Below are 12,820 nucleotides of genomic sequence, written 5' to 3' on the forward strand. Positions count from 1 at the left end.
AGGTATAATAACTCAAAATGACAGAAAGCATTTTTCTGTCTCCAACTTCTTTTACTCACGTCATTAAAAAAAAAACGCATGAAAACATCTCAATAATATGCCTTGACTGATAAGACGGATGGTTGTGACAGCCGACTTTTACAGAATGTATTTCCATGTTGTTTTATTTTATTTTTTTAATGTTTGTGTGGGTGTACATTTGTGTGAGCTTCTATTATTGGAGTTTTTTTGTCACCCTTAATGCTTTGTTTTGCATGCTTGGAGAATCTCGTTGATTGAGTTGAAAGCATAATACTGAAGATACAGAAGAAGAAAAAGATAAAAATTTAAATATGTTTAGGTTTAGTTTATTCAGACACCTGTTTCTTGGGAAATCCACTTTGATCTCCTGACATGTTTTGATTGGTAACTGTCTGTCTTTGTCCGAGGCTGATCGCTTTGATGGTTCCTTTGAAGTTTCCTCGACTTCTGCTGAGCAAGATTCTTTCCGCACGGAAGTCAAAGAAACTTCAAAGGAAACAGCAAAGCGATCAGCAGACGCCTCTGAAGAAGACTGACAGTTGCCATTCAAAAAAATGTCAAGATGTCAAAGTGGATAAATGAAAACCTTAACATACTATTAAAAAAGAAGACAAAAATAATCTTTAAGTGCATGTTTCTTTGTTTTGTTCAATAATATTCCTTTTGTTCATAATATTTTGTAGCTTTCTCACCGCACTGTAGATTGTAAATGCCTTGTGACTGTACAAAGTGTGATAATGTGAATAACTTGAAAAATACGCTGCTATGCAAGACCCATAGATTGTAAGCTTAGTGTGTTTCACTATTATTTTGAGTTTGGTTACCTTTGCTCTGAAACAATGCCATTCCTTGATGCGGAAGTCAAGGAAACATCAAAGCGATCAACAGACTCCTCTGAAGATGACTGGCAATTGCCAGTCAAAACATGTCAGGAGATCAAAGTGGATTTCCTAAGCAACTGCTTTCTCACCAAACTGTAGATTGTAAATAGCTTGTGACTTACTAACCAGTCTGTACAAAGCACGATAATGTGAAGAACTTGTAAAATACGCTCGCATGCAGGAACCATAGATCTTAAGCTAAGTGTGTTTCACCTTGAAATTCTTTTACGTTTGCTTTCCTTTGGTCTGAAACAAAGACATGTAATAACCAAAGTTTGTATGACAGCCAGTGTATAATATTCATTTATTTATGCTTAATGTAAATGAACAGTATATAGAAGGCCCACCCAACTCTATTCTCCTCAATTTCTTTTGAATGATGAAGGCCCGCACAAGAAGAACAAAACTCCTCTGAGCCAAGGAAGAAAGAAAAAAACTTGGTGTTGTATACTGGTTATATAAGTGATCATTTATGTTCTGGCCAAGAGGAAATGGAGCTAGTCCATTGATGGTGATTAAGCCCTTGTCATTTAGCTTCATTTATGTTCCTCGCCATTTTTAAGTAATTCGTTGTGATTTAGCGGAACACTGAGTCACTTTCTGGCTTCGGGATTCGTGAAACTCTACCTGAGTGGTTGGAAGAAATCACGCAGGGCTCTTAATGCCCTTTAGGTTCAGTTAGTTCAGGGGATGGATTTGCTTTAATTTAGGAATATCAAGCCATCAAAATACTATACCAGCTTCTAGAGCTGTCACTTGTCCTGACCACAGACACACTACTATTGATGATGATGATGATGATGATGATGATTTTTTTACATAACACTTTAGTTTTCTCAATCTATGGCATTAATGTACTGATAAGTCTGAGTGGCATTATTCAGGGTTGTGTTCATGTGTTTCGTTTAGTGACAACAGCAATATACCGATTATATGTAATTATGTATTAAAGTATGAGTGATGAATACATTTATCTAATCTTTGCACATTTACAGTGTAGGAAGACGCAATGGTATATTACTATACTCTTTTGTTGTTTCTACTTTAATGCAGGGGTTCTCACCCTTGGGGTCAGGATCCCACTTTGATGACATTTCCATCACATATAAACTCTTTTATAAACACTTTTCCCACCTAATGTCTCATATGTTGACCCTTTATTGTCACTTTTAACCTCTTTTCACCATATTTCATGCTTGTTTTTGCCAATTTAACCACATTCACGATTTGCCATGCCCATTATTTGCCAGTTTAAACACTATTGACACTTTGAACCCTTTTTACCACTTTTTCTGTTCGTTTTTGGCCACTCTAATTTGTAACATTTAATCAATTTCTGTGGTTTTTAAAATCCCATTTCACCACTTTTTCCACCATTTTTTTTGTCACATTCAACCTATTTTATTTCTGATTAAAATAAGAATTTACATCTTTAAGACGACTAGATATTATGGGGCAAATAATAATAAGTGTCCTGAATAACAGTGGATATTATTCAGATAAATACATACATGTGGTTATCACAGATTCATAGAACAATGGACCATCATTTTGTTGACTTTATGGATGGGCCCCAAAAAGCGCTCCCCTTTATTCCCCCTTATAGATGGCCCCGTCTCCACATGACTGTTCTTCAATGTTCATGTCTGTGTTCAACCACCTTCAGGTACAGTGGGGGTCCCTGGTCTCTGGCACCTTTATTTGGGGGGGGTTTGTGCTGAAAAGGTTAAGAACCACTGCGCTAATGTAAATGAAATGTGTAAATCAGCTTTTTTAATTTGAATCCATATGTGAAACTTGTTCCTTTTTTCCCCCAGGCGTGTCCATGCATGCTGCCGCTGTCGCCATTGTGACTTCACGGCTCCCGATTCGTCCGCCCTCCTCGACCATTTCAACTCGGTTCACTGTCACGACTTGTCTCCTCCGTTAGACTCGTTTACAACAACATCCTTGTCTTTGTCGCTGACGCCTTCGCTAACTCTATCAGCCAACGGTTGCTCAGCTCCTTCTACCGTAGCTATTAAAGAAGAGAGCAAGGGGGACATTCGACTTCTCTACTCCCTCGCCCCGCCCGAGGGACGACTGGCCGAAGGAAGCCGAGAAGAGACGGGTGGGGTGGTGAAAAAAGAGGCAAGCGAGGAGAAAGAAAGGGAGCGGGACAAGGGATGGGTTCTGGGGGAGACGAGAGGACTTGGCGAAAGGGGAGGTGAGCAGGCCCACGGCTTGCTCTGGATACCAAAGGAGCGAATGGGACCTGAAAGGGGAGCAGGGAATGCAAGTCCTTCCATTTTCCCCTCCCCTCTCTCACTGTCATTTGTTTCAACCAATCACGACGCCTCACAGCAAAAGCGAGGCGTAGCATCACCTAGCATGGTTTACCTGGGAGACACAAAGTCATTTTTGGGGGATGCAAAGTTGTATGGAGGAGGTAGACCAGGTGGAGTGTCTGCAGGAGGAGGAGGAGGAGGGGAGAAGCAGAGTCAGATGCCTTCCCAGCAGTACACAGGAGGAGGTGGAGGAGGAGGAGGAGGGGGACAGGAGGGGAAAGGAGGAGCTGCTAAAGAGGAGTCCCAGTCCCTGCTCAGGGTAAGTCAGACGGTGCCCACATATCTTTATTTTATCCTCAACCAGTTTCTCACTTTGCATAATCTTCATTCTTGGGTTCATATATGCTGATGATGCTCGTGTATATACGGATCCTCCCTGCTGGGCTAAATCTGCCCAAGTGCTTCTCTTATATTGGTTTATTCTGAAGTTTTAGTTTCTCTGAATTCATTCTAAGGATTAAACTTCACACAGTGAAGAAAATCAGTTTACCTTCTTCGTACGTAGCTGCTTAATGTAAATCCATATTCACGTTACACAGTGTGTCTGAGTATCCGTGCATGTCTGCACATGTGCTCATATGTTTAAACATTTTTCCTTATACATCCATATATTCCATGACACCATTCCCCAAAAGGCAGTATTCATCTACTTACTAAATTAATTTTCAAACATCAAAAATGTGTCTGTTTCTATGGCAACTATGGTTACCACTTGTCACCTAATTTGTGGACCACAATGCCATTTGCTTCTCAGTGATGTCATGGACTGGCAGGAACACATTGCGGTTTCTTAGCGCCACAGAGCCTATTGGCAGTAATCACGTTATATCAGAATTGACTAAATTGTGTGTAAGTAAGATTTGTGTGTATGTGTGTGTGTGTGCACATATCAGTGTGTGAATTTTTAAGTCTAGCCCATGGTTCCTTTGTAGAAGTTGTGGTTTTGCCTCATGGTGAAATGTGTGTGTGCGTGCAAGCGTGTGAGGTGTTGGCAATAATTTGGCAGACTGAGAAGGGTGTGGTTATATGTAAAACGTGTATGTGCGTGTGTCTATATTCGTGTGTGTCTGCGGTTTGAAGCGGAGGGGGGGTGCCCAAAAAAAGTCATTAAATATGTTTAAATATTTATATTTGTCACTAAATAATTCATGTACTTGTTTACATGTTTTTTTAAGAACTAGAGTATAAGTATCTTTCTTAACCTGGTGAAAGAGCTAGAGCTTAGTTCCCTTCTCCAGGCCTGGAGGGCCCCAATGGAGGTCTCTGCACTCCATTACTTCTGACTGTAAAAGGTAGCTCATTATCAGACCTTCTCCAGAGCTTTGCTTTTAGGTGTGATGAAGGAGACGTTGGTAAGAATGCTGAATAGGAGCCCCTGAGGAGCAGAAATGGGCACTTTTGGGCTAAATTACATTTTCCCCAATTTCCCACTGTTAGCGTGCAGCTATGGTTAACAATTGTGGTTGATCATTGGGGGGAAAAGCTTATGTTATCTGCTATATTTTTTGTTTGCAATATCATCCACATAAGTTGATAGTAAATACAGCTTTTTGGGCAATACGGTAATTGGATAAATAGGAAGACATAGAAAATAAGCTTTTTTAGGTAAATGACACACAGGAAATGCCAACCTCCATTTCTAACCTTTCAAAATAAGAGCACTTAATATATCAAAATGTAAAGAAATGTTAAAAAAATTAAAGAAAACTAGAATAACTGAAATTTGTAAAAATGTGTCTATAATCATATTGTCGGTGCTTTCCTTAAGTAAGGTGTGAAAAGACAGTAATGATGTTTTCCAAACAATATTGTTCAACTTAATGATCAGGTTATCAGTCAAATAATTTATTGATGAAACCAAATAAAGACTGATAATTAGGTTATTGACATTTTTCGGCCATCTTTTGTCTGATTGGTAAGTGTTTTGAGTCATTTCTTCTTCCAAATTCACAATTTCACTTTGTTGTAAGCAACAGTTTGGAGTTGTTCCACCAATGTTTTAATCCTAATTTGTAATTTTCTATATTTGTCTTAATATTGTTGACTGTTAAAATCACCCCCCTAATGTTTTGTTTAATGCCAAACATTAAAGCTGTAATCATTTTGCTGACACTTATTTTAAAATTTGATGACTGATCTTTTTAGATTTAGATCTTTTTATTATGTTGTACTTTGTGCTTCATTTTTTAAAACAGATTTAACCAAAGTACTTTGTTTTATCTTCCAGCTGCATTTGTCGGGACATCTGCTTGCTATATTGTGTAAATCAAAAGCTTGTGCTGTATCTGCCTCTGTCTGTGCTGGGTATATATTACTGTAGTTTCTTTTTACACCAATAAATTCATTCATATACACAAACAAGAAATATACGGGATCTCAGAAGGTGTAGAATAAACAACTGGAAAAGAGTGGGCGAAGAAGATGAAGCACAATGCTCAGACTGTGCGGCAATGGATTACATCATTATATTAGGCTAAAGTTAGACTATAGATATCATCTGTGTTTGTAAACATGCACATATATTACATCTTACACACACACACAAAAGAGAGATCAGGGCTGGACAAAAGCAAGTCTTCACATGAACAAAATGTCCGTGAAGTTGCAATGACTTTGTCTTCTTCTTCTTTTATTTCCTCTTCATATCCGTGTGAGAGTTACAGCTTCCACCTCTTCTCGGTGTCTAATTAAAAGTGTGTGTATAGGTGTGTGTGTGTTTGTGCATGTGTGAGGAAATTAAAGACCAAATTTATCCTATCGTTGATGCTAATAATTTACTATTGTTTTATATCCGCCTCAGGAAATTGGTTTATTTTCTGTGTGTGTATGTGTGTGCACATCTAAACTAGTTAAAGTTTTATACTTAGTTCTCTCTCTCTCTCTCTCTCTCTCTCTCTCTCTCTCTCTCAGTCTCTCACACACACACACACACACACACACACACACACACACTGATCAACTTGTCCGTTCTGGGCCCTGTTCAGTTTGTTTGTTCAGCAGTCACTTTTCCCATCGGGACACAGACTCAAATAAACACAGCCATACTGCAAGGAAAGAGAAATGTGTCTGTGTGCGCGTGTGTGGTAATGCTTCCAGTGCATAAAATCTGGCCTGTGTTTAATGTAATGGAAACATAATCAGACAACCTGTTTGCTCTAATGACCAGTGTGCACTTTGGTGTCTGTGAAGACCTGCCTGTGTGCGCACGTTTATGTCGCTTAGGAAGAGTCGGACCTGAGTTTGAATTGCCAAAAAAAAAAACTAACATTAGATATTTTAGACATCTGGATTTTATCCTATGTGAACATTATAGTTCATAATGTATTAGTTAACAAGAAAAAGTGACGAAAACAGTTTAAAATGTGTCAAGTTAGATGTAGGTGCAAAAAAAGGTTAAAAACAAGCAAAATTAGTGCCTATAGTTCAGATAATATTCTTAGTTTTGTGAAGGCATCTCGCTACACCCTCCCATTTGGGGTTGTGAGGCAATGGGAAGGTGTATTGTGTAATGGGAGGATAATCAAACATTGAGAGGAAGAACAATACGTTTGTTTTGTGCGTTTACCTCAGGGGCCGCCAAAAATTAGAGCGAGGGCCGCATATGGCAGCTGGGCCGCCAGTTGCCCATGTCTGGCTTACAACATGTCATTGCTATTGTAATGCAATCAGTGCTGGTGGCCACCATACATACTGTACATACAGACAATGCCTGTTCACGTTGCTAACGCTTCCCAACAAAGCCAGAGGTCATTAGTTAGGTAATCTCTTCTTTGTGTAAAGCACGGTATCGCAACACGTGCATCACTATGTTAATGTACGATGCAATGTGGTCATTTCCATGTTTTATGTTTAGCTTAAAATGTCTGAATAACTGTATTCCAGTTGGTTTCTGGTAACATAGCAGTGCAGTGATTAGTCAGACATTTGATGGTCAGAAGAGATCAGGCTTAGAGCCATAGAGTTACTTGCTCCAGGGCTGCTGGAAGCTAACAGACCTTTCCGGAAAGAGGTAGGCACCAGTATTTTTAAAACCACTCGGGTAAAAAAAGACATTTCCTGTACATGTCAAACCTTTACTGGCATCCAGGGGTTGTAGTCCAAAATAACAAAATCTGATCTGTCTTTTTGCCTTGCGTGATTTGTAAAAGTATGATAGCCCCTTGCAGTTCAAGTTATTATCCAATAATATCAGTCGGGAATCAATAGAACTACTTCGGCTCGGGCCCTAGAAAGCCCTCTACTCGTATATCTATTCGTGGCTGGGAGTTTGCTTTGGTTAAGACACACGCTGCATACACACTGCGTTTTCATTGGGTCAGCTGACTGCTTGTGACACACATGTTCCACCCTCCCCACCAGTGAACCAACCAGGTGTTTTTAATCATGTTGACATGGTTACTGTAAAACACAGTGGTTATTTTAGCTCCTAGCTGTAATTTAGACGTTTACATCAATTACTGTTACAATCAGGCTACACACACACACACACACATACACACACGCACACACATACACACACACTTTTAAATAAATCTATGTGAGTAAAAGAGCGAATTTTGTGCGTGTGTGTTCACACATGGAACCAATACGTGGGCCAGATGTTAGTTTTGCTACAGCAGAACCTCAACACGCAACTCAAGCCAGCAATACACACACACACACACACAGGCACACACATTCGGCAATGCACACACACATCAAGCAAGACTTGTGTAATTAGGAAGCTGATTGGTTAGATTGAATGTCCATCTGACCCTTGACCAACAGCTAATTTGAAATCCCCGGCTTCTTAGCTCTTTCCTCTCATCGCCTAGGCTCTCCTGACTTAACTTCTTTTCCTCTCATTATCTCTTTTTTTTTTTTGTCTGACATTCATTTCCAAAGTCAAGTCTTTTGTGTCTGTAATGGTGACTTCTTGTATTTAGATAAATGAGAAGACATACAACAAAATTTGGAATTTCACTCGTAGCGCTTCCAGTAAAAGACAAAAAATTAGCTTGCAGTTAATTAAAATTAAGTTTTTATTTTGACAGTATAACAAAAATATGCCTTTGTTGGCTGACATCTGGGGAGGGAATGTTTAGAATTGTTTACGACACAATAATGCAAAATCCCATTTTAGTTGTTTTCGTAATCACTTTTGCTTATTAAATATGGGTCTCAAAGGAGAGTTACGACATCACTGTGTGGTAAAAAGTCTTCAGGCTGTTGCTTTTCTGAGGGAGTGTTGTCGGTCTGTTCTGCCAAACCACATGTGCTAGACAATGGGTGATAAGAAGCAATTCCCACCAACTTGCTGACATGCTAGTTATCTTTGTGATTGTATGACGCATCTAAATACATGCTGGCAAGGCTTTTGAGATGGGCGTCATGGTGGCGCCACACCTCAGCCACTACAGGAAAGCAGAAACAGATTCATTTGATCGTTTTAAATGCTTTTGCATTTATTTTGCATCTTCACACACTCTCTCAAAGATGTGTAATATATGCTTGAACACATTCAAAGGAGCAAATCCAGTCTTCTTGACACTCAAATGTACTTCAGTTAAGGACACCCAGTCACACACCCTGCACTGGTGTGTCTGTGTATGTGAATGTGTGCTTGTGAGCAAGCAAAGCCATGGCAACCTTGGCGGCCCAAGGCCTGCTTGGCAGGGTAGCAAGATTGCCCTGGGCATGAACGTGTGCAGCAGACAGGGCCATCTGTGTGTGTGTGCGTGCACACGCTTGGTTGTGTGTGTCTGACTGGAATGCAGAGTAGAGATTTTCTCTAAACTCTTTTCAGTCGAGACAGCAATCCACCTTCAAACTTATAATACTCACACATGCACACTCTTTCAGACATGCACACACACTGTCATGCATACTTGATAAGGGGTGAAAATCAGAGGCATCCCCTTTTTTTTTAAACCCATATTCACTGAATACTCTCCCTCCCATCCTCAGCTTCTCACTTTTTCTCTGAGTTCTTCTCCGTTCTCGAGTCCCCTGTGAGGTCTTCACACATTAGGCATTCTCCACTAGCGCGTGCATGTGTCTATGCCAGTGTGTTTATGAATTCTGTTCCACTGGCATGATGCATCTTGTGTACTCAATTTCCCTCAGGACCGTTTCTTTTTTGTTCTCATTCTTCCTCCCTGTCTGGCAGTGAAACACAACAAGACCTGGCACATAACTCAGAAACACACCCCAGTACAGCTTCAGCTATGGATGGATGAGCGGATGGATGCCTTCTAACCATCCAGGATGTTGGTTCTATTCCATTGCATTGGAACCAGTAATGGTATTCTTCGTTTGTCAAAGCATCTTGAATTTAGGGACTAAATAGCATCGATTTTTTTTGTAAGTATTTCCAAGTTAATTAAACATTTACGACAAAACATTTACGACAAAACATTTACGACAAAACATTTACGACAAAACATTTACGACAAAACATTAGGAAAATTGAAAACTTTAATTTAGTCACCGGCCAAAACAAGGTTGTTTTTGTTTTATTTTATTTTGGCTTTAACATTGGCAATAAAAGCTGTTTTTTGGTGATGTTAGTTCACATTCTGCCTCTTTCACACCCAAGACTTGGTATTCCCCCACTATCAAAAAATAATTTTTGTTATAATAGTGTCTCTACATCTCCCAACTCTCAGAGTTTTCAGAAAAGTGTTGGTGTAGTTCTTTCATCTGTCATCGTTCCTTAATGTCCTTGGGTTTTGTTTTAATCTTTTACATTTTAGAGTTGTATTTCTGTTCCAAGCATTCAATAACAAGACCTTCAATCTTACAAATTCCGTGACCCAACACTTTGCTTTATATGTGGTGTATTTTAGTTCAAGCTTGAGAGGAAAACTAGCCTAATGTGTCTGTTCACACTCCATCAACACTGATATCTCTTCTTAGAAATGTTTGAAGATGATCCATCTGTGTAACAGAATATTTTTTCTTTTATGTCTGATAAGATCCACTCGCAGTGCAGTGGTTTTCCTGCGTTGCAGGGTTTCTGTTGGCGAGAGAATAAAACCCATTTTAGATTGAAATTGTTAAATCTGACAAGCTCACGATAAGGAATGATTCTAGATTGCTCTCTAGTTCCAAACAATCGGCAAGTAGTACTGGTGATGCAAAAAGAAAAAGAAAAAAACTTTGATGTTTGTGCTTGTTAGTCATTGGTGATTGTTGTTTTGGTTTATCAAGCCAAGACTTCAATGAGTGTCTTTTTATTGTATCCCATCACTAATGCTCTTTAAATCAACCTCAATTAATGTTGCTACAATACCTCTACTCATCAAAAGTGACACATTTATCTTTAAAACTAGCTTTTCCTCTTTTAGGATGGTGGGGCACTCAAGTCTACTGAATGCAGACACACACACAGTCACTCACATTCTATTATAACACTCTAGGCATGGCACATTTATTTGTAACGCAATTCATGCACAAGGCAATTCAATGTGCTTCACGTGATTAAAGGTGCAACATTTCGAAAACGTTCAACAAAGTTTAAAAATCAACACTAAAAAGTATTTAAAAGAAAAGCGTAAAACAAAGTTTGAAATCATCAAATAATTGAGTATAAATGTTACTCATACGCATACTTCATACGCAGTAGAATTCTTTGCAGCATAACAACTAAAAAGCAAGCAATTGTCCAGTCTGCATACTAATGTACTACATACTCGAGTATACTTTCAAGCTTCCCAAGATGCATTTCAAACCTACAACGACAAAAACCTGAAGCACACTGAGGCTAAATATCTCCTTTAATTCTCCACATTTGAAAGTTCTGAAAACATTTTAATTGAGAAAGTGACCAAGGATAATATCAACGTGGTCACTGGATCCATTAAACTCGTTGTTATGAAACAGGGATGTTTGAATTTTATTTTGAAGCCGGTCCCAGGATGATGTTATGTTCCGCTCGCCATGCATCACGGGAAGGTTGAGTCTAGTGTGCCCACCGTGCATACTTCAAAAATGTCCTAATATAGTATACATCTGGGTATTTCTCACGTACTCAATCTTTCCACACTGTCTAATGTGAACACACTATACACTCATTTTGACGCCAGACTTAGTATGAGTACTACGGAAGTATGCAATTTCGAACACAGCCTTAGTTTCCTACCTTGTATATTCTTGTGTCATGGTGATCAAGTCATATTTTTCAGGTTTATATCAGTGTATTCTTGGTTTGAAACTGGCCACATATGCTTGTGCTTTGAGCATAGGATCACATCACGTAGAACTGGAATCCCTCACTCACATTGCAAACACATGTGAAAGATCACCGTAAATGATAGCCCACTATTTGCAGATTAACAAGGGAATAAGTGTTACGTTACCTCAGGACCACCAAGTGAGCGTCAGGGAGAGAAAAGAGTCCAAAAGAGGAGCAGAGAGGGCAGTAGCGATAAGAAGGGGAGAGAAGACACACAGAGAGAGAAGGACGAGAATAAAGCCAGTCCCCAATAGAAAGGGACTAGCTGCCAAAATGCGAGTGGGGTTAAGCATCGCCACAAGTACGGCCTAATAAGGGCTGAAAGTGCACATACACACACACGCGCGCACGCACAGATGCGCACACACATACACACGTGCACACAGACTTGGCTTGTGTTCAGTATCTGAGCAACAGTGAGCAGTAAATCACATTTTCCCCCAGAGCCTAGAAAGATGAACAATGCTGTGATGCATCTGGTGAAATTTTGCGGAGGAGTTTTCCTGTACTGACCCTCGACACAGCATGGTGCCTGAAGTTAGTTTCATGCTAAGTCAATATGAATGAGTCACAGCTGGTCTTGTATGAATTCTTGCGTAAATATTGCGCACTGTGAGTATGATTAAAGTAATTAGAATATATATATGTAACAAATGAGGACTGATATACCAGTATAGCATAATACTTGTTGAATTATTTGCGCATATATAACACGAACGGCTTAATTTCCTGAATCCATTTCAGGCTCTGCTGCTCCATTATTTGATTTCCTCGGTTTATTTTTTTTTCAGACTTTAAAACTAGGGATGTCCTGATACAACTTTTTCACTTCCGATGTGATATCGATATTGCACTGTTGGGTTTTGGTTAATACCGATATCTAGCCGATACGACATCAGCATGAATCATACATAATTTTATTACTTATTATGTAGTGTGGAATGTTAGGAAAAGTATTGATCAAGTGATGTTACTCAGAGAACAATAGTCAGCAACAGTAGGTATGAGAAAAACTGACCCATTTATTATTAACCAATTGGTTACAGAATTTATTTTACCTTGAACATAATATCTACAGTTTTCTAAATTGAATGAATATAGTACAATCCGATCAATTCTGATATTCGTTTTCTGGCTGATGTCTGACAAATATCCGATATCAATATCGGATTGGGACACCCCTATTTAAAACTAGTCCCCTATTCCTCTTTAGAAAATGTTGGTTAGCGATATGTTTATGTTGAATTTCTACTGTCAATTGTTCTGCACACTTTGCATCAATTATTTTTGTAAAATTGTAATTTCACTCAGTAAATTCTGGGCTATGAAGCAAATGAACTGCTCAAATACATTGAAGTACAACTGTGGGATATGCA

General features: G+C 39.1%; 1 protein-coding gene across 4 annotated transcripts in view; it reads left to right on the top strand.

Annotated features, from left to right (window-relative positions):
- trps1 (trichorhinophalangeal syndrome I) overlaps positions 1–12,820 on the top strand; it is a 129,541-nt gene that overhangs the window by 82,334 nt on the left and 34,387 nt on the right. For all 4 annotated transcript variants that reach the window (XM_028461192.1, XM_028461194.1, XM_028461195.1 and 1 more), the window contains one exon: positions 2,720–3,488. In XM_028461192.1, coding sequence (XP_028316993.1) covers positions 2,720–3,488 — 769 coding nt within the window. The remainder of the gene's footprint in view (positions 1–2,719; positions 3,489–12,820) is intronic.

The sequence above is a fragment of the Gouania willdenowi genome, chromosome 11, assembly GCF_900634775.1.
Source record: "Gouania willdenowi chromosome 11, fGouWil2.1, whole genome shotgun sequence".
NCBI classification, from domain to species: domain Eukaryota; kingdom Metazoa; phylum Chordata; class Actinopteri; order Blenniiformes; family Gobiesocidae; genus Gouania; species Gouania willdenowi.